Raw genomic sequence first — 19,208 nt, forward strand, 5'->3', positions numbered from 1 at the left:
CTTACTATCCCACACTGGAAATTAGGATTTGAACCACTAAATATGGCTACTGCGCGCCAAACTTTGCGAGATCGTCAAGTCGGTAGGTGTGTACTCTCCGGCCAGCAGTAGTACTAGCTTAGCTCTATGCTTTCCCGAAGTCTTGCTGATCAATCTTGCACCCCTACCTATAGCCTCCATCGAGAAGATCCTAAACCTAAATCATGATCAATCAAAGCACGAGTCTGAAGCAAATGGCCTTATTCCATCATCTGCCCCGATCCTGAATGAAGAAGGAGAGCCTATATGGAAGGTGCTTGTCTTCGACAACCTCGGCCGTGATGTCATTTCATCTGTCCTCAGAGTTCAGGATCTTCGGAACTTTGGGGTGACCATACATCTCAATCTACACACTCCTCGCCATCCCATCCCGGATGTTCCAGTTGTCTACTTGGTCGAGCCAACCGCTGAGAACATCGCTGCAATTTCTGCGGATCTTTCTAAGAACTTGTATGATACCGCATATGTCAACTTTCTTTCCTCAATTCCCCGTGCTCTGCTTGAAGACTTTGCAGCGACAACGGCTCAGAATAACAGTTCCGAGAAAATCGCACAAGTTTATGATCAGTACTTGAACTTCGTGGTCTCCGAGCCGGATTTATTCAGTTTGAACCTAAAAGACGTGTACCACACCGTGAACTCTGCGCAGGTAGCACAGACTGTTATTGAGGAAATAATTGACAAAGTTGTTGGGGGTTTATTTTCGGTGGCTGTTACAATGGGATCTATCCCTATAATCCGAGCTCCTACAGGGCATGCTGCTGAAGTTATAGCCCAGAAGCTCGACCGGAAGCTGCGTGACCATGTTCTTAACTCTCGCGACAATAACCTATTTTCGGCTCGCGTGGGCTCCACTACTACGCCAGCCGCCCGTCCAGTCTTGATTATTCTCGACCGTAACATCGATCTTATCCCAATGCTGTCACATTCATGGACCTACCAGTCCTTAGTTCACGATGTGTTAAACATGCGATTGAACCGAATTACAGTAGAGACGATCGATGATAATGGCAAAGTGGGGAAGAAGAGTTATGACCTTAACTCCAATGATTTCTTTTGGGCTAGAAATGCTGGTGTACCATTCCCGCAGGTTGCGGAGGATATTGATGCTGAGTTAACGAGGTATAAAGAAGACGTTGCCGAAATTACAAGGAAGACTGGCACAAGTTCACTGGAGGATCTGCAAAGGTAGGTTTTTTTGAGCGATTTTTTGAGCGATTTGGCTTATAGTTTTTTGTAGCGACGTTGGCTCTTCGGCACAACATCTCAAAGCGGCTATCACTCAGTTGCCGGAATTGCGCGACAGAAAGGCAATCCTTGATATGCACATGAACATTGCACACGCACTTCTCAAGGGTATCAAAGAACGTCAGCTCGATAATTTCTTCCAGATCGAAGAAAATATCACTAGGCAAACCAAGGCTCAACTTTTGGAGGTTATCAATGATCCGGAGAGGAAGAACCCCGTAGATAAAATGCGGATGTTCATCATTTGGTATTTAAGCACGGAGAGCGTTGTTAGCAAAGTTGACATGAATGAGTACGAGGAGGCTTTGAAGAATGCCGGCTGTGATCTAGCACCATTGACATATGTCAAAAAGTAAGTATATATGGCTGCTTGGTATTTATTCACACGGTCCATTTTCTCACAATAATTTTTAGGGTGCGTGAGCTTACGAAGATGACAATGATGACTTCGGCACCATCCCAACAGCCTGTACAGACCACTGGTGGCACCACTGATCTCTTCAAAGGGTTTAGTTCCATCAGTAACAGGGTATGTTATTTGATATGAATCTCTTTGACCACACGTTTAAGTGTACTAATTTTCACTACAGTTGACCGATAGGCTCAAAGACGGGGCACTTGGAGGTGGATTTGAAAACTTGATCTCAGGAGTAAAGAACTTCCTTCCGGTCAACAAGGATCTCACAATTACAAAGATCGTCGAGTCTCTCATGGACCCCACCTCGTCATCTACCTCTGCGCTTGCAAAAACTGAAAATTACCTTTATTTTGATCCTCGCTCATCTACTGCGCGCGGTACTACCGGTGCCCCGGCTGGGGCCGCCAGACTTGGGCCAGATGGTAAGCCAATTTCTGGAGGACCCACCTTTGGGCAACGTCGTCAAGGGTTCACAGAGGCTGTTGTATTTACGGTTGGAGGCGGTAATATGGAGGAGTATGGCAACTTGCAAGAATGGAGTAGGAGGAACAATGCTAGCGCTGCTGGTAACTCTGCTGTTGTCAGGCGTAAGGTAGTCTATGGTAGCACCGATTTGATAAGTGCAGAAAGATTTGCGGATGGCGAATTGAAGAGGCTTGGTGAAGAGGGCTAAGCTATAATAGTTTAGTAAAGGTTCTTGGGGGAAGTATGTTTATGAAGGGAAACGACAGATTGTAATAAGAATGTTAGCAGAAATGTGATTGACCTTTTCTTTTTCTACTTAAATAATTCGTAGTTCTTTGCAGATGAGAAGTATCATAAGAACATAGATTTGTTCTATCAAGACTTGAAGCGCTCATTTTATGACAGTTGATTCTAAATCCACCAAGTTATTCAAAATGCCAAAAGAGTTCAAGCCCTATTACAAACTACATAAAACGGCTTTATTCTTAATCACAGGTCCTGGCAGGTAAAAAAAAGATTAGGAAGAGCTGTACACCCCGCTATATCATACCCTATAATTATTAGGGATACAGCCATGTCTTGGCGTACTATGCACCTTGCCTCTTGGCACTTCAGCTCTTGATGTTCGTTTGTCCATGTCCAGCCTCGTGCATCCTGCCAGCGACATCCTGCATTGATCAACACCATTTACTTGACGCCCACCACCCCGCGTTCTGTTATGGTCTCTACGGTGCAACCATCGCTGAAGCGACCTTCTGAAGAACAACCTCCCGGAGCCAACAAAAAACCCAAAATGGCCCCTCCCGACCAGGAAAAGATCCAAAAGATGATAGCGGAAGCTCGAGCGAGAGCTGCCGCTATCGCCTCAAAGAAGGGTGTAGTTACCTCGCAGCAGCAGCCGCAACAAAGTGTCCCTGCTGCACCCCAATCTGCAGCTCAAACAGCTGCGGATCGTTTGGCGGCCATGAGGGCACGCGTTTCTGGGGCGGTCTCAAGATCCGCCAGTATCGCCGCGAGTCTTCCCAACAGACCTCCGGCGGCCCCTTCGTTCAACCATAGAAGAGAGGAACAGGAGGTTGATGATGGGCCAAAAGCCAGGGGAGGTCTGGATGTTGGGCTTCATCCTGCATTGCTGGGAGACAGTGGTGATATGGGAGTGCGAAAGGGGGGAAAGGGTGGCCTGGCGCCAAAGTTCGCGACTACAATGGCGAATCGACGTCCTGATGCTATTCAGCGCGGCAAAAACCGAGGAAAGAAACAACTTGACATCTCTGGGCCTTCGCCAGACTTGACTGATCCGACAAAAAACCTGTACTTTGATCCAAACTTGTCGTCGAAAGCAATTGCGCCGAGGAGGTTAAATAAAACATTAGTATTCAATCAGAAGGGGAAATATATTGAGCAGGCCAATGCTTTGCGTCGACAGGCAGCATTGGAGACGATGAAAAAGAGGATCGCCGAGGCGGCACGGAAGGTCGGAATTGATGAGGATATGCATGCTGATAAGGCCTTTGCTGTGAGTATCTGAGACTCTTTGTCATTTTTTCGGCAGAGGCTAACGTTTTGTCGGTTCAAAGCGTGAACCGCCACCAGATATCGAATGGTGGGATCAGGGCCTCACAACTGCGTCGTCTTATCTATCTCTAACACCGGAAACACTTCTTATAAACACCCTTGACTCCATAATCACATCATATATTCAACATCCTGTTCTACTCGCACCTCCTCAAGACAACCTAGCACCAGCTCCAAAACCTATGCCCCTTACCAAGCGCGAACAAAAGAAGATTCGCCGCCAGCGTCGTGCAGAAGCGCTTAAAGAGAAGCAAGCAAAAGTACGCCTCGGCCTGGAGCCCCCGCCTCCTCCGAAGATCAAGAAGAGCAATCTCATGAGAGTTCTTGGAGACGAGGCCGTTAAAGATCCTACCGCAGTTGAGGCAAGGGTCAATAGAGAAATCCAAGAAAGATATGAAACACACTTGAAAATGAACGAAGAACGTAAACTCACCAAAGAGCAACGTCACGAAAAACTCCACTCGAACCAGGAGAAAGATCAGGCTATGGGAATCCGCTGTCTTGTCTTCCGTATCGAAACTCTTGCAAATGGTCGCCACAGATATAAGATTAACATCAATGCAGAGCAGCTCGCGCTTACTGGTATCTGTATACTGAACCCGAAATTTAATCTTGTCATCGTTGAGGGAGGATCTTATTCAATCAGCAAATACAGGAAATTGATGGTTAACCGTATCGACTGGAAGGAATCACTTGCGCCCAAGGAGGGTACCGAGGAAGGGGAGCAGGAGGAAGTTGGAGAGGTCGACATGGAGAAGAACATGTGTACACTTGTATGGGAGGGAGAGCTGAAGCAAAAGGGCTTCAAGAAATTCACGACGGAACGATGTCCAACAGACGCCTTGGCAAAGGAAAGACTTGAAAGGGCCAAGATGGAGTTTATGTGGACCCAGGCTAAGAATGCTGTTACAAAGGAGACTTAGTGGCGTAAAATGTATTGGTATTCGCTTAGACTATGCTGTATTATTAAAGTGTATTAGTTGTCTCTGTGGTGTTTATTTGTGGATCATAAACTATCACTCGAATGTTTATTTGTCTTTTTGTGTTTCTAGACTTCGCAAAATTATTAAGGAAGGGCATTCAAAAAGTTACTGTCGGTTTGATAAAAAAAAAAAAAAAGAGTGACATGAGCCCAATCCTGAGGCCCAAGTAAGGTCCTCCCCCCCTGCTATGGGGGTTCAAGCCATTCACTTGAATAACCGGTAAGAGTAGCACTACACCAAGCTAATGGCTGGCAACATTTATGATGACAACGATGAAGACCCTACTACATTTTAAATGACACAGCACAAGTAAGGTAAATTTACGATCATCACAATTAACTATATATCTACTTGTGGAAAATATAAGCAATATATGTCCTGTCCGTTTGATATTCGTATTCTATACCTAGCAACCAATGTACATCCGTGGACCTTTATATCCACCGCCAGCAACAATATTATACACAGTCCATTAAAACCGATAAAAACAAAGCGATAAAAACAATATACTGAAGAAAGACTTTTTCAACGAGGGAAATGATTATGAAAGCTTCAAGCACACCAATAAAAAAGAACAAAAGGAATAAGAATGAAGAGATAGGAATAACTAGCAAAGTGGTTTTTTAGTACTCGATCTATGATAAATAATTAACTCCGGAAACCCAAACAGCAACAAATCCCAACACCAAAATTGCCAAAAAGAAAAAAAGGAAAAAAGGAAGAAAAAAAAGAAATACTACTACAAAAAATAATACAAATAGGTTCTCCGTTTTCGTGACTCTTGTTCCAGACATTAAGTAAGTAGACCGGGGGGGATATCCCAAACGTAAAAGAAGGAAGAATAAAAACAAATAAAAAGAAAACACTCCCACGATCCACTACCCAAATGTCCCTGTGCTAACCCTAACACTTAATCTTTGGGCCCTCGCCCTATCTGACTCTGGGGATAGTGAGACCATCTCATATCCCTCGCCGTCCTTAGTTCCTGCAGATGTTGTACTGCCTAACGATGATGATGTTCTCGCGCGTTGCATCCGAGTCCGTCCTAGGCTGCTTTTTATTTTTTGTCGTTCTTGTTCAAGATATAGGTCATGTTCTTCTTTTGTCCTTGGCCGGTCAAAGTATGAATGTTGACCGCCAGAATGTGGGTCAGGGGTGTATCGAAGTCCCTCCTCTTCCTCCTCGTCTCCATAGTCCGTGGTTGTGGTTTCGTAGCCCAGGCTCATGTATGGTCCTCTCCTCAACACGCTTCCTTCACCCTCAGAGTATCCATATTCCTCCTCTGCAACCCCACTTCCCCCGTGCCTATCGTCATCCTCATCCTCATCGTGGGTGATCCATCCGCTCAGGTCCTCTTCCTGCGTATGTATCGACGGGGGAGCATGTTCCCCCATGCCTCTCAAAAGGCCCGCAAACACCTTCATCAAGCCCCTGAATTCCTCCTCTTCCACGCCCGCACTCCGTGTTCTGAACCTTGCCCTCTCATATCCACCCAGAAAGAGGTCTGCTGCGCCTCCCTTCACAACCCCAAACACCGCGAGATGGCTCAAGTAAGCTCTCAGCGTCATATGCGGCTGCCTCCGTAAGTCCTGTCCTCCCAGACGCAACGATAATGCCTTGGCTTCGATTAGGTGCGGTAACTCTGCAATTACTGATAGATAGTGGACCTCGGGAAGGTCCACGGAGCTAGGCGCCGACCACCCCGGGTGCGATATCACGCCACCCGTACCGCTCACAGTTGATGGATTCGGACGACTCTGTACAGCGATGATGGCGCTCCTGCCGAGATTACCGGCAATGGCTTTGTGCACGCGTTTCGGCAGGTCCATCTTCTTTACGGGAGCCCAGGATTTGGGGATCTCTTCCATTAGTCGGCGGACGGAGTAGATGCGCGATATATATATTGCGAGGGCGAGAAGTGCGGTGAGGACATAGGTTCCGGCGATGATGAAGATGTTGTAAAGTTGTGAATTTCGGAAGTATGCCTGCACTATTGCGTCTGCGGGGGTGATGAGCAGCAGCAGAAACAGGAATAGAAATAGGATGGTGAAGGAGGTGCTGTAGAAGAAGCGATGGAGTCTATGGAGTGCCATGATGGTGACGGCATCTGGAGGCGGTGGGGGGGAGGTTGGAGAGATGTTAGAGGTGCCTGTCACGTTAACATTGCATGTCTGTTTCTTGCTGTTCTGTTTTGGGGAGGCTTGTGTGTGGTATGGATGTTTCGGGGATTGTGTCACTTTGGGCGGTTGAGGCTGCTGACACTGGCCCGGGGGGGGTCCGGGGGGCTGGTTACCCGGTGAACCGTTGTCTGAGTGTATTCTAAGATATGGGATCCTAACTGCGGCCCTGCAGCCTGCAAGGTACGCACTCGTTAGTACAGCGAGAGGTAAAATTATTGTAGAAACAGGGGTCTAAAAACAGGGTTTCTGTGGCTGGGCAAGCCAATAGGACTCCTCCCATATTTCTACAATAATCTTACCGCAAGCTGTACTCCACTGACTTACCGCATTTAGATACGTTTGGAGCATACCCTGGTTCAAGTCACCTTCGATTGCCCCTCTACATAGAGTACAAGCCATACCCGACTCTATTCTACCTCCACAGTTGATGGCCATTCCCTTGTATTTATGTCTTCTACTCTTTGTGGAGTACTTATGGAGTCGTAAGCATCCCCACATAGCTATATATATGGCTAGATCCCTGAATTATATGAGAGCACTCAAAACTGGCAGGGATAGTATTGATTGCTAGCCAAGTAATACTAGTCCATAACCCAATTATTAGATCCATAGCTTGAGTGATAGTAAGTGCCTTCAAACCTACATCAGAGGGTTTGGATCGATTGGGCCCGTTCAACGCAGCGGTAGAAGGTAGCGCGCTCTCGTTTCTAGCTCTGAACTATAGCCTAGTGGTTCCGGTATCCCGTTAAGGTTTTTCGAGCGATTTCGAGCAGCATCGTTTGGTCATTGGTAACCAACCAGGCACCGGAAAAATAACCAGCACCCTGCATGCACGGGTTATGTTAGTCAACCCCATTTGATGGTAACTCAACGGGATAATACATATGCGACCAGAGTGAAACCAATCAATGTGGAACACAGTGCTGGACATGGGATTGCGTTATGTGCCTGCAGAAGTTCATATACCATCATCTGCCATTGATTGCTGAGGAGTAGATGGAATAGAGACAACTTCAGATTGAACCTATCATCTGTGTGTAAAGCGATAGTGGGCGTGGCCCTAGCATCGGATGTTCCGAATTCCGGGCATTGCGTTGGGGATTCACTCCTATAACTTGGGATTGATGGACACTTGTGTGCGCGGGCTGTTCCGGGAAAGTGCATGTAGTAATAGTGAGCCCTTATGGACGTGGAATAGCCAAGAATTCCAAGGCTCATGTGAGAGACACCCCCCGGAGCAGAAATCCCCGGACCGTACACAGAAGTCGGGCATATTAATGCTATGGATCAACAGCAAAAACAGAAACTAGAGATCCACATTAAGGAAGAGCAATATATGCAGAGATACTGAATGATTTCTAATCTATCTTAATATATATGACCAACTTTATGGATATGCTGGCCTAATAAAAGTCTTGTTATTTGGTTATGACAGGCACAAGTAGGAGAGGTCGATTTTACATGGTTGCCAATATCTGTTCAATTAAGGTTGTCCTAGTGGGCTATCGATCCAAGGATATAAATGTATTGAAAGACATGTAGTCGAATGGATGAAGAATCAATAGGCAGAAGAAGGTTTTATTCTATCATGAATTTAAATGTACGTTTATATGCCGTACAAGAAAAATGCTGCCATTGTATTGTTATATGAGATCAAATCTCACATCCCGTTAAAATATCACCGATTCGTTCCAGCTTCTAAAAACACAATATAAATAATACGTCAATGATATGAACAAAAATAAGGAAGTAAGGGAGAATTGAGATGAATTACCAAGCCATTCTTTTCCATCAATATCAGCGTGCAAAGAAACCAACAACCGCAGAGCCCGAAAATCCTCCTAGTAGACTTGAGATCAGCTCTCTAATGAGAGCTTCACTCATTGTCATCGCTATGACTAGCTTCAGAGGCTACGCAAGCAGTATCCCCAACGGACCTCGCGGGGAAGAGGATGCTAAAAGCGGTCTGGCTATATGCTCCCAACTGAGCCGTAATATCACCCTCATTTCCCCAGTTCTCAACCTTGCTGGCCAACTCAAGCGCGGATTTTCGTGAAAGGTTAGCATTCTCGATGTATATGGTTTTGGTGTCATCTCCACGCACGACTGCCTCGGCCAGGGCTTTGACTCTGTCGATGTGATCGATAATTTCATCGATGACTTGAATACAATATTTAAGGGGGGAATATATAAGGTGTGCGTCAAGATATTGAAGGTGGAGTCCGATTTTAGTCCTAGCTTCGTGCAGGATGTTCTTTTCGTGAAGGGTTAAGCGATCCATGTTTGGTAGCTTTGATGGATATCTTGATGCAAAGAGAATGGACGTGTGATTCGATGAATATTTCGATTTGAATGTCAGGTACTTGTGATTGGTGATGTGTGGGTTGCTTGCTTGACCGGACAACAAGAGGTTGCACGGTAGCTATGGTAGAAATTGATTACACGTATACGCATACGTACTCGGCACTAAGTGAGTGAAGGGCTTCGTTGGTGCGTAGCGCGGCTTCTAGACACACCTGTTAGAACTACATGTGCAAGGCGCGGTTCCTACCACGTCTGAAGCATGTGCTTGTATTAGCCTGAGGATTCGTAGCTTTAGATAATCCATATCGTGGTGCAAATGAGGTGTTTGATTCGGGTTAAGTATTCTCTTAGAGCACTCGGTAGGATAGCACATAGCACAATGTAGGAGACTCTAGGAGCTAAGTAACGGGTATATAGAAAGTCAATTTACTTGGGTGATTTTGGAGGAAACAATTTAACGCAGATCTTGTATGAATCATCACATATCACTCGCTGGTATTTGGACGCTCGCCCATGATTGATTGATTGATTGCTTCATTAACTAGATACTCGCCCATGTGTTGTGCTGATAATAATCATATGATGAGAGATTTAAGGAGTCTGCGCGCCATTGGATCAGCATAGGTCAGTGGTAGTTTGTGTGTATACGTGTGGTAGTCTTTCTCTCCTACATATACTCTCTCTTGTAGAGTGACTGTGTGAGAGTAGTGATGGGCAATGAGACGAGACGAAAAGAGAGGAGAGTTGAGAAAAGTCTCGTCTCGCCTTTTATCCTTTAAAGTGAGTTTTGAAAAGCTCGAGACAATGGTCTCTTCTCGAGACCTTTGGAAAGCTCTATAATGATGCTAATTATTGCAAACCCATCTTATGATCTGCCCCAGCACATTGTTATTTCGGGTTCCGTGGCAGTGGTGCATGTGTTGGTGCATGCCCTCGGAAGGAAACAAGTACGACAACGAGGACTTTGGTCAACTAGTTTTGTCATCAATTAATGAATTATCAACCATCAATCAATCAATCAACTAATTTTGCCATAACTACCGTAAAATATGGGGAATTCTGCTGCATTACAGCAGATATATTCTACACCAAGACCCTCATTTTGACGACCAAAGGCTGTCTCTAGTGGTTGGCTAATTATACCCCTGCTGCATGATGCGCAACGAAGTTTCTCACATAATACGGTACTTGACGTCGAGTGACAGTTTATGATTTATCTCTATCCCCCGAGTGATGAGTTGTGCAAAAACAGGCCAGTTTGGTGCGTTCATTTCTTGGTCCTATAGGTTATTTACATGTAGATATTACTGGAGTTGATATTACAACTGTTGAGTGCGGGCAAGGACAGTTAACTATGCCATTGTCCGGTTGGCTTGTATCTACAGATTGGAGGTTGTCTCGACTTGGTTCTTTGACCGGTCAAATATTTAATGGGATTAAGGAAGGACAGTCGCAGGTGATCAAAACTCCTAACGATGGCAAGACCTGGAATATTCCAACCAAAGACACCCCCTTATATTGATGCTTCCCATAAAGTATATCTACATACACGATCAATATATCATACAAAACAGGTATCTTTTTCATAGCCCCAAACGCCCATCACAAACAAAAAGACTTTTGATACTGTTAAAAACATTCCCCCACCACAACAGTCTTATCTACCCGATATTAAACTCATCCGCCATCCCCTTCTTCTTCAACATCCCCTGCGCAATCTTCCTCATCTTCCTCATCGCCTCATTCCCGGGCCTCTCATCCCTCTCCTCATCACTATCCTCCACACCCCTCTTCTGCGCCACCGCCAAACTCTTCCCACCGCCATCACCACCCCCACCCCCACCAGGAACCTTGATATCTCCCGGCTTATCCCTCAACCCAAAGCTCTTCGCCAAGTGCCCATAATGCAGCCCCTTGACACTGAACACGGCCCTCTCAATGCCCACATGCGTCGCATAGGCCCTGATATGACTCCCCACGCCCTCGCCGCAACACTCTTCATTCTTGCATCCTCTGCGATCCACCGCTCCACGTTCAGCTGCCACTCGGACGCGCGGTCCTCCCACTCGCGCTTCTTCTCCTTGCCCTCGGCGAAGCCCTTCCGGAAGAGCTCATCGACATTTGCACGCGCCAGCTGGCCCTCGCGCACGCCCTTCTTGAGCACAGACTCGACATAGCCCTCCTCGGGCCCCGGCAGGAGGAAGATGATTGCGCGGCCGGGACGGCCGGCACGTGCGGTACGGCCGATACGGTGGAGGTGGTCGGAGGGAGAGAAGGGGGGTCGTGCTGGATGATGAGGTCGATGTTTGGGAGGTCGAGGCCGCGGGCGGCGACGTCTGTGCAGAAGAGGATGGTGGGGTGTGGGGTGGTGGTGAAGGAGTGGAGGGCGGCGGTGCGGATGGGCTGTGGGAGGGAGCCGTGGAGTTTGTGCAGGACGCAGGAGGGGTGAAGGGTTGGTGCGGGGCTGGTAGCGGGGTTGAGGGCGGGCTTCTTCTTCTTCTTTTTGTCTTGAGGTTTCTTTTTGCTGGTTTTGCCGTCTTCGGGGGTGGTGTCTTCGGCTTCGGACTCGGAGTCCGAGCTGGAGTCGACGGCGGTGGTGGGTTTGGTAGCAGCAGCAGCGGCGGCGGCCTCTTCGGAGAGTTGGCGAGAGAAGACTTCAAAGTGGAAGTCGACCGAGTCGGAGCAAGAGAAGAAGACCATGACTCGCGGTGTGGCAGTCTGCCGTATGAACGCCCGTTTGAGCACTGCCATGAGCGCAACCAGCCGCTGCTTGGCCGGCACAACAGCATAGCTCTGCTTCAGCTGTGCCGGGGCCGTAAACTTTCCCTCACCAGCTTCTTTCCCGGCGTTATCTGCCTCCTCGTCCTCGGCGCTCTTCTCGGCCTTGATATAGAGTGCGTCCTTCAGCGAGATGTCTCCCAACCGCTGCACATTCGTCTTCATTGTCGCTGAACACAATATCGTAACTCTACGCTTTGGGAGGACCTCTTCGCCGCTCGGAACACCAGAACCCCGTTCCGGAGTGCCGTTGGGAAGCTTACTCTTCTTCTCTAGGATTGCGAGAATGCTGCCAATTGTCTCCTCGAAACCCAGCTCCATGAGTCTATCTCCCTCGTCCATGACGACCCACCGAACCCGACTGACATCCAGGCTCTCTGTGTTCTCGAGATGATCCAGGAGCCGTCCGGGTGTTGCAACGAGGATGTTGAGCCCCTTGCGCAGTCGCGCCTTCTCGGATTTTTTCTTCTCTCCACCAATAACGGAGCCGGGGACGATCCAGTGCGGGCCGTTCTTGGCATGGATGAGTGTTGACAGAACCGTTTCAATCTGGCGGGACAGCTCGCGGGTCGGTGCGAGTATGATGGCATAGAGGCCTGAATGGCGTGCCATAGTCTCCTTCTTACCGCTGGGGGTGCCGGAGGAGGGCCGTGGTTTTGTGAGCTGCATGATCCGGTTGACGATGGGGAGCAGGTACGTCAGCGTCTTTCCTGAACCCGTCTCGGCCTGGATGAAGGCATCGCTATCGGTCTTGATGAGCTCGGGAATTGCAGACTTTTGAATTGCTGTTGGAGCTTTGAGGGTCAATTTTGTGGTGAGATGGTTTGCGAGGATGGGGGAGAGGCCGAGCGTTGTGAAGGTCGTTGAGCCGTCTGATAGAGGGGCATTGGTCGGAGCCTGTGCCTCCGGCTCTGGCTCCGGCGCGGACTCAATAGTGATTGATGCGGGGTTCTGAGTCCAGAGCGAAGACACGAATTCGCCAGGTTTTGTCCCTGGAGGGGGCACGCCAGTGCCATTGGGCTTTGGGGCTGAAGAGGACTCGCTGGGACGTTTGCGCTTTAGGCTGCGGTCAAAGAGGACATGGTTCGGGTTTGAGTTGTTTGAATTTGAATTGTCTTTTTTCTGGCTCTGGGGTCTTGCGACATTGAACTCTCCGGTGCCGTCGTCTGCTTTCTTTGGCGCTGCTGCTGCTGTATTTCCCTTGCGGATGTGGTACTGTGCAAGCCTCTTTGCCTTCTGTCGGTCGGTCCATTTTCCGCCTTTGAAGGATGGTGCAGAGTGGGCGCCCACGAATGCGTCGGGACCTATGTCAAAGTTGACGAGCATGCCATCGTCGGCCATTGTGCTGTATTATTAGTTGTGTTGTGATTATATATAGTTATGTATTCTGTGGTTGGCTGTGTCTGTCTGTATATGATGTAGTTGTGGAATCCCACTCACTGCTTTGATGGAAGCCGCAGAAATAATTTTGAGACGCTTGGACCAAGTGCTGGGGCTTGTACTACACACCTGTGAGACCCGAGAGTCGAGACACGCCCGCTTACCCGGACGATGCAGATCTGAAAATACTTGAAGAGAGAGAGAACACTCAGAGACCTTTTTGCCTCTGGACCTGAATTACCGAGAACCCACCGTAAAGCCCCTCCTCTGCATCAAGTCCATATCTTCACACCAGCACTCTCAAACCATGGTACAAAACACCCTCCACCCACCTCTTTCTTTTCCAGAAATCTAACACCCTCCTCCGCAGGCCCACAGAATAATAGCGCAAATCGCCCTCGTCGGCGGCCGTGTCGTCGGCCGCGCCTTCGTTGAAGCCTGGCGACAAGCCCAAGCCACGCAGAAATACGCCAAAGCCGCCGCTGCTGGCCGAGTCCCCGACGGCCAGGGCGGGGCGTCGCTCCGCGCGCACTCGGGGCTGACGCTGGACGAGGCGTGCCGCATCCTGAACGTCAAGCCGCCGCAGGAGGGCAAGATTGAGCTTGAGAATGTGATGGAGCGCTTCAAGAAGCTGTTTGACATCAACGATCCGAAGAAGGGCGGAAGCTTCTATCTGCAGAGTAAGGTGCTTAGGGCGCGGGAGAGGATCGAGGCCGAGGTGAGGGCGAAGGAGGAAAAGACGGGAGAGTGGAGGCCGAAGGTGTACAAATAGTGTAGTTCCCTTTGAGCGGGGGCGGGAGTAGGTGGTAATGGAGATGTGTGCTTGGTGATTCTTGTGGATATATGGGTTCTTTTTCTTCTTTCCGTTTCTTGTGTGCTTCGTTTTTCTGCTTTGGGGGTGTTTGCAGGCTCTAAGTCGGGTCGGGTCGAGTTGAGGCCGGAGCGGGGACGGGGGGCGGACATTTCTGTTTCCTTTCTTTTTCTGGGCTTCTTTCTTTTATCCCACTTCTCTATATATATTACCGCTCTCCTTTTCTGGCATTTTCTTTTGGTCCATCCATCCGGCCGGCCGGCCGGCCATTCGGACCTCCGGGGAGGCCAGCTGCAGGCGATGGTGGATTCCCAAAAAGGGGGCGCGATAGAAACAAAATTCTCCTCTCTATTTCATTGTTGTTCTTCTACTTTTTTTTTTTTAGATCTTGTGGGGTTGGTTAGATGGGCATGGGATGGGTGTATACTACGGGGGTAAGCTGGTTGCTATGAGTGGGGGAAGGTCAATGATGGCTTTGGCATGGCAAATGTGATATACCTGGTCTGACTTGGAGTGAGATTTCATGATTGTGGAGGGCTAAATATAAACCTCTGTTGCAATTAAGGTCATTTCCTTAATATGTATTTCCCTTTTCGGAGAAAATCCTTGTGCCTGACGTGCCCGTTTTTGATGAATTTTCAGTTAAAACACTGACACGCCAGAGATGAAAGAAAAAAAAGAAGGAAGAAACTGGGCTTAAAGTCTACGTTAATGATTTCTCAATAAAGCCATTGTCCGACGGTGTTACAAATGCCAGGCCTCCTGAACGAGCCCTCATTTAAAATTCGAGAGCACCTATGTATTATGTCGCTGGAGGCAACTACGAAACTGCTCTCAACAGGTCAGCAATTACTTTCTGGTTCACCTCTTCAACCTCCCGGAAACGTGCCGTTGAGAGATCAATTATTGTGGGATGAGAAGTTTTACAGGCAAAGCAGTTTAATTTACCTCGGCCTCCTCAACAAGAGAGGCAGAATATAGACAGACGTCTGTGTGAGGGTGATGGGGAGATTCTCGCTACAAGGGTTGAAGTCGCGTCGGCGATTCTTAGTATACTTCTTACAGTAGCTACGTGGTTTTTATGCCATCATGGGATATCACTCGTGCCAAGAAGCACCTCTCGCGCTACCTACAGTATATATATGCCTACGGTATCATTGATTTATTGATTGATTATTCATTAATTTTATTGCCTACGGTACATGGGATATATCCGGAAAGATAAGCGTAAAGAACAGTTATGGCTCAAAATCCGGGGGATAAAAACAACATACAAACTATCACCATAACCCGCAACCAATATATCCATCCTCACCACTTCTTTAAAAGAATTCCCCGCTTTCATTTTTCTCCCGCTGAAGTTAGTGCGGTGTATATAATTATAATTTAATGCCTACACGTTCCAAACTACATCCGATTCCAGATGCGTGTAAATTTGTATATATATGTGGGCATAGTCTGGTCATGCCCGTACTTAAAGGTACCGTCTACAAGTGTAACATGTGCATGAAGAATGGCAATCCACGAGCAGTAACCGCTCGAATTACGAATGCTCCCCTTGCTTACTTAAAGATCAGCTTGTATCATATTAGCTGAGGTTTGTCCCCCACCCCGTGAGTTTATTGAAATCTTCCTGGTAAAAGAAAATCTGCGTGATGATGCTGACATAAATCCATAATGAATGTTACATATAGTCTAGTGAAATTTGTGCCCCTCTATAGGTTACCGTGTAGTGAGAGTTCATGGTGGTGGCTAATTATAAGCGAGGACGTCATCCGTTGTTCATTATTAGTTCGACCATTATGTGCCGGGGTAAGAGGTCAATGATATATATGGCTTGGTATTAATTTATTTGGCGGCGGCTGTCAATGATCGCTACGGCAATTTATTGGACGTGTGAGATTTCATAATGATACCTCTAGTAAAAACTCATGATTTCAGCTAATAAAGACGATCAATGATTATTCTAGAAATTTATTGGAACTCGTAGTGAAATTTCATGATGGATCTCACAGTATGATCTCATGACGATACCTGCCAACAATAATCTACGAAATCGAAAGATGGTATTGAATTCTACCCGACCCGTTCATCCCAACCCAGCCTACCCAGCCAGCCCACCCTAATCAGCCCATCACAGTACTACACTAACTACACTATCATTTTTCACTCCTGCCTCCAATTCACCCTACACACAACCCGCCGCTAAAGCCAGGAAAAGAACAAGTGAAAGAAAAAAAGAAAGAAAAAAAGGAGAACAAGAATAAAGCAGTAGTTATTGATAAACGCACAGAAAAGAAGAAAGGGAAAAAGGAAAGAAGAAAAAAAAGCCCTTGGCTTTCTCTAAAAAGTCTAAGAAGCGCCCGCAATACTCAAGTCTCTAATCTCCTGCAGCACCTGCTCGACCCTCTGGTCGAGATGGCCCTGCGCATACTGCTCCCTCGTGTTCGGATCCAGGAACTGCTGCACCTGCGCCATCCTCGAGTACGCCTCGGCACAAACTATTTCACCGTCAGCGCAACCCTACCTCGTTTCCACGCCCCCACAAAGAAAGAAGCAGTACTCACATCTCAACTGAATCTTCACCAGCGCCTCAAAGCTCGGATCCAAATACGGTACTCTCAGATCAATCAGCTGCGGCAGCTCGCCGGTCAACTGCTCATTGAGCCCCTCATACACCTCCTTTGCCATCTGGGCCTCCTTCTCCGTGCGCGGCAGCTTTCCCGGGTCCTTATCCGGCTTCTCGACCAGCTTCTTGACCTTTGCGCGCATCTGGTCGAAGTCGAGCAGCTTGTGGTTGCGCTTCTTGATGCACTCGTTGATGTCGGGGAAGTAGGCGCAGAAGCGCGAGATGGGCTCGAGGACCGTTGTGCGGTAGGGCCCGTCGAGCGCTTTGATGGTCTCAGCGTCAAGCTCCTCGACGGCTTGCTTGTAGGAGCGGGAGACACCGTCGCGGGTGCCGGCGTCGCCGTAGAAGGCGTCGATGGTCTCGGCGATGCGCATTTGTGAGGCCGTCATTGCTGGATGGGTGCGGTACTGTTAGTGGATGTGTGTGGGGTAGAGGGGAAGGGAGGGGAGGGGGGGGGGGGGAGAAGTACCTCGTAGGGCGTCGAGGTAGCCTTTTGCTTCGCGTTGGAGTTTTGTAGCGGCGGCTTCCATGGTGCGGAAGCGGCGCTCTTCGACTTCGTAGTCGCGGTCATTGGTTTTTTCGATTTGGCCTGTGAGGGGAGGTATTAGTATGCGAGGTTGGGGTAGATGGGTATGGTGTTTAGTGTATTTGGTACTGGAGGTACTGGAGGTACTGACCGGCTTTCATCATGACCTGGACCGTAGTCCGGTTCACAGTCTTTTTGAACCCTGTGGTGGTGCTGCGTTAGCCCTCTGCTTACTCTACGAGCCCCCTACTCCCTCCTTTGCTTGGAAAGGTCTTGGTACCTGCCCAACTCATAGCTACTACTGCTGCTGCTGCTGCTTCTGCTGCTGGTGATCAACGAGTGTTGTTTTGATGATGATGATGACGATGTTGGTGGCGGAATGGAAAGAAGGGAAGAAGGGTTCAGGAGAGAGAAGCAGAGCAGTGTGGTGAACTCTTCTTGTTGTTAGCCCCAGCACCACGCCGTTTTCAGGACGTTGGACGGGAAAGCGGGAGTGGGCGTGGGCGTGGGGGGTGGAGTCGAGTGTTTCGTCACCAGCGAGGCGGTGCTGTGTGGCTGAGTGCCTTGGCGGCAAGGGGTGTTGCATAAACTGTTAGGGATCCAGAGTAAAACAAACCCGAGCGGTGTCTTGGAGCTTCGGAATGAGAGCGATTTTGGTTTGGCCGAGTCTCCATCTCGGAGGTGGTGAGGGAGTGAGTGTCGAGAGTTGAGTTGGGCGTCATGGAGTATCACTCGGCTGGCTGAGCATGAGCTGGCCTTGCCTGGAAACTGGGCCTGGAAACTGGGCCTGGAAACTGGGAAGGGGGATCATTGACTTTGGACCCTGGCGCTCTGAGCTCCTCCCGTCACGCAAAGTATTGGGGTTTGTCAGCCGCTAGCTACATCGGTAGTAAAGTGAGAGTCACGCTTTAATATAATTTAAGTAATCCAGCTTTTGACGATTAACCCAGCTACATAGGTGATAGTAGAGTACACCAGCTATACATGTAGTTATGTAACTACAGTATTGTAGTCCACCGTGAGTTCCCATTACTAGTAAACGTAGCTTGATGCTCATGGCAAAGATATATCAGAGTGCAGCATGCTCTGAAGGTTCTCTCGGGGTTTTCGGGGTTCATCGTCAAGTCCGGGGGTTGGGTAGGTCATAGATCTAGCTGGTAGTTTTGTATCAGTGCTCGAGACCACTTGCGAGTCGACAAACCAGCTGCAGCATCTCCTGTTATCCCCAGCATACAAAGACAACCATATTCCGAGGTTCGCTGAAGCAGCCTTAACCCCGCCACCCCTACTCCCACGATCTACCACTCGAGGCCAGGTGAGTCCGGGGCGCCCAACTTAAGTGGGCTAGATAACACAACAAGGCCCAGACCCGTGACAGAAGAAACGCGAAGAAGAAGAACTCAGAAACACGCTATGTTCCGCCACTAGTACGCAGTTGCCGCGTTGCTTCCATCACCGCGGACTTCCGGGACAGGGCGACGTCAGTGGTGTGTAGCCGAGCTGCTGGGTCAGTATTGACAGAGCATATGTTTATGCATATGGCTTGGCGCTGTACCTTGCATCCCGCGCGCATCTCTGAGCATGGATCCCTGACAAGACCAGGCCAGGCCCCGACATACCCGACACCCAGCGCCGACACCCGCCGCGGAGGGACTTATGTATCCAGCCAGCCCTACCTATCTGAAGAATTTATGAGCCGAGCGCGACATCTCACGGCAGGCAAACATCACCGCTGGCACTACGTCACGTCAAGAACAACAACGCGCCGTGTCCGTTCATGATAGAAAGTCAGTACTCGTCCAGGGCGTACCTACACTCGCCCAAGATCACTGCTGCGTCCAGATACTAGACCATACGTCACCGAGCCTCTAT

At 48.6% G+C, this 19,208-nt stretch overlaps 7 protein-coding genes across 7 annotated transcripts; 3 read left to right on the plus strand and 4 right to left on the minus strand.

Annotated features, from left to right (window-relative positions):
* Nucleotides 1-42: 42 nt before the first annotated feature.
* LAJ45_06794 (uncharacterized protein) lies at nucleotides 43-2,378 on the plus strand (the record flags this gene model as incomplete). Its single annotated transcript, XM_046116355.1, has 5 exons — nucleotides 43-82; nucleotides 174-1,227; nucleotides 1,280-1,639; nucleotides 1,702-1,816; nucleotides 1,878-2,378. 5 exons carry the CDS (start codon nucleotides 43-45, stop codon nucleotides 2,376-2,378), a joined length of 2,070 nt encoding a protein of 689 aa, XP_045970558.1.
* A 585-nt stretch (nucleotides 2,379-2,963) lies between these two features.
* Nucleotides 2,964-4,668, plus strand: LAJ45_06795 (uncharacterized protein; the record flags this gene model as incomplete). The annotated part of the gene is made up of 2 exons (XM_046116356.1): nucleotides 2,964-3,686; nucleotides 3,748-4,668. The coding sequence occupies 2 exons, from the start codon at nucleotides 2,964-2,966 to the stop codon at nucleotides 4,666-4,668; spliced, it is 1,644 nt and encodes a 547-aa protein (XP_045970559.1).
* A 938-nt stretch (nucleotides 4,669-5,606) lies between these two features.
* Nucleotides 5,607-6,821, minus strand: LAJ45_06796 (uncharacterized protein; the record flags this gene model as incomplete). The annotated part of the gene is made up of 1 exon (XM_046116357.1): nucleotides 5,607-6,821. One exon carries the CDS (start codon nucleotides 6,819-6,821, stop codon nucleotides 5,607-5,609), a length of 1,215 nt encoding a protein of 404 aa, XP_045970560.1.
* Nucleotides 6,822-8,784: 1,963 nt separating this feature from the next.
* Nucleotides 8,785-9,189, minus strand: LAJ45_06797 (uncharacterized protein; the record flags this gene model as incomplete). The annotated part of the gene is made up of 1 exon (XM_046116358.1): nucleotides 8,785-9,189. The coding sequence occupies one exon, from the start codon at nucleotides 9,187-9,189 to the stop codon at nucleotides 8,785-8,787; it is 405 nt and encodes a 134-aa protein (XP_045970561.1).
* A 1,684-nt stretch (nucleotides 9,190-10,873) lies between these two features.
* On the minus strand, nucleotides 10,874-13,331 carry LAJ45_06798 (uncharacterized protein; the record flags this gene model as incomplete). The annotated part of the gene is made up of 2 exons (XM_046116359.1): nucleotides 10,874-11,225; nucleotides 11,362-13,331. 2 exons carry the CDS (start codon nucleotides 13,329-13,331, stop codon nucleotides 10,874-10,876), a joined length of 2,322 nt encoding a protein of 773 aa, XP_045970562.1.
* Nucleotides 13,332-13,677: 346 nt separating this feature from the next.
* On the plus strand, nucleotides 13,678-14,142 carry LAJ45_06799 (uncharacterized protein; the record flags this gene model as incomplete). Its single annotated transcript, XM_046116360.1, has 2 exons — nucleotides 13,678-13,680; nucleotides 13,741-14,142. 2 exons carry the CDS (start codon nucleotides 13,678-13,680, stop codon nucleotides 14,140-14,142), a joined length of 405 nt encoding a protein of 134 aa, XP_045970563.1.
* Nucleotides 14,143-16,533: 2,391 nt separating this feature from the next.
* On the minus strand, nucleotides 16,534-17,629 carry LAJ45_06800 (uncharacterized protein; the record flags this gene model as incomplete). Its single annotated transcript, XM_046116361.1, has 5 exons — nucleotides 16,534-16,682; nucleotides 16,749-17,201; nucleotides 17,280-17,399; nucleotides 17,488-17,538; nucleotides 17,617-17,629. The coding sequence occupies 5 exons, from the start codon at nucleotides 17,627-17,629 to the stop codon at nucleotides 16,534-16,536; spliced, it is 786 nt and encodes a 261-aa protein (XP_045970564.1).
* Between the last annotated feature and the right edge of the window lie 1,579 nt (nucleotides 17,630-19,208).

The sequence above is a fragment of the Morchella importuna genome (genome assembly GCF_003444635.1).
Source record: "Morchella importuna strain M04M26 chromosome Unknown Morimp01GS020, whole genome shotgun sequence".
NCBI classification, from domain to species: Eukaryota; Fungi; Ascomycota; class Pezizomycetes; order Pezizales; family Morchellaceae; genus Morchella; species Morchella importuna.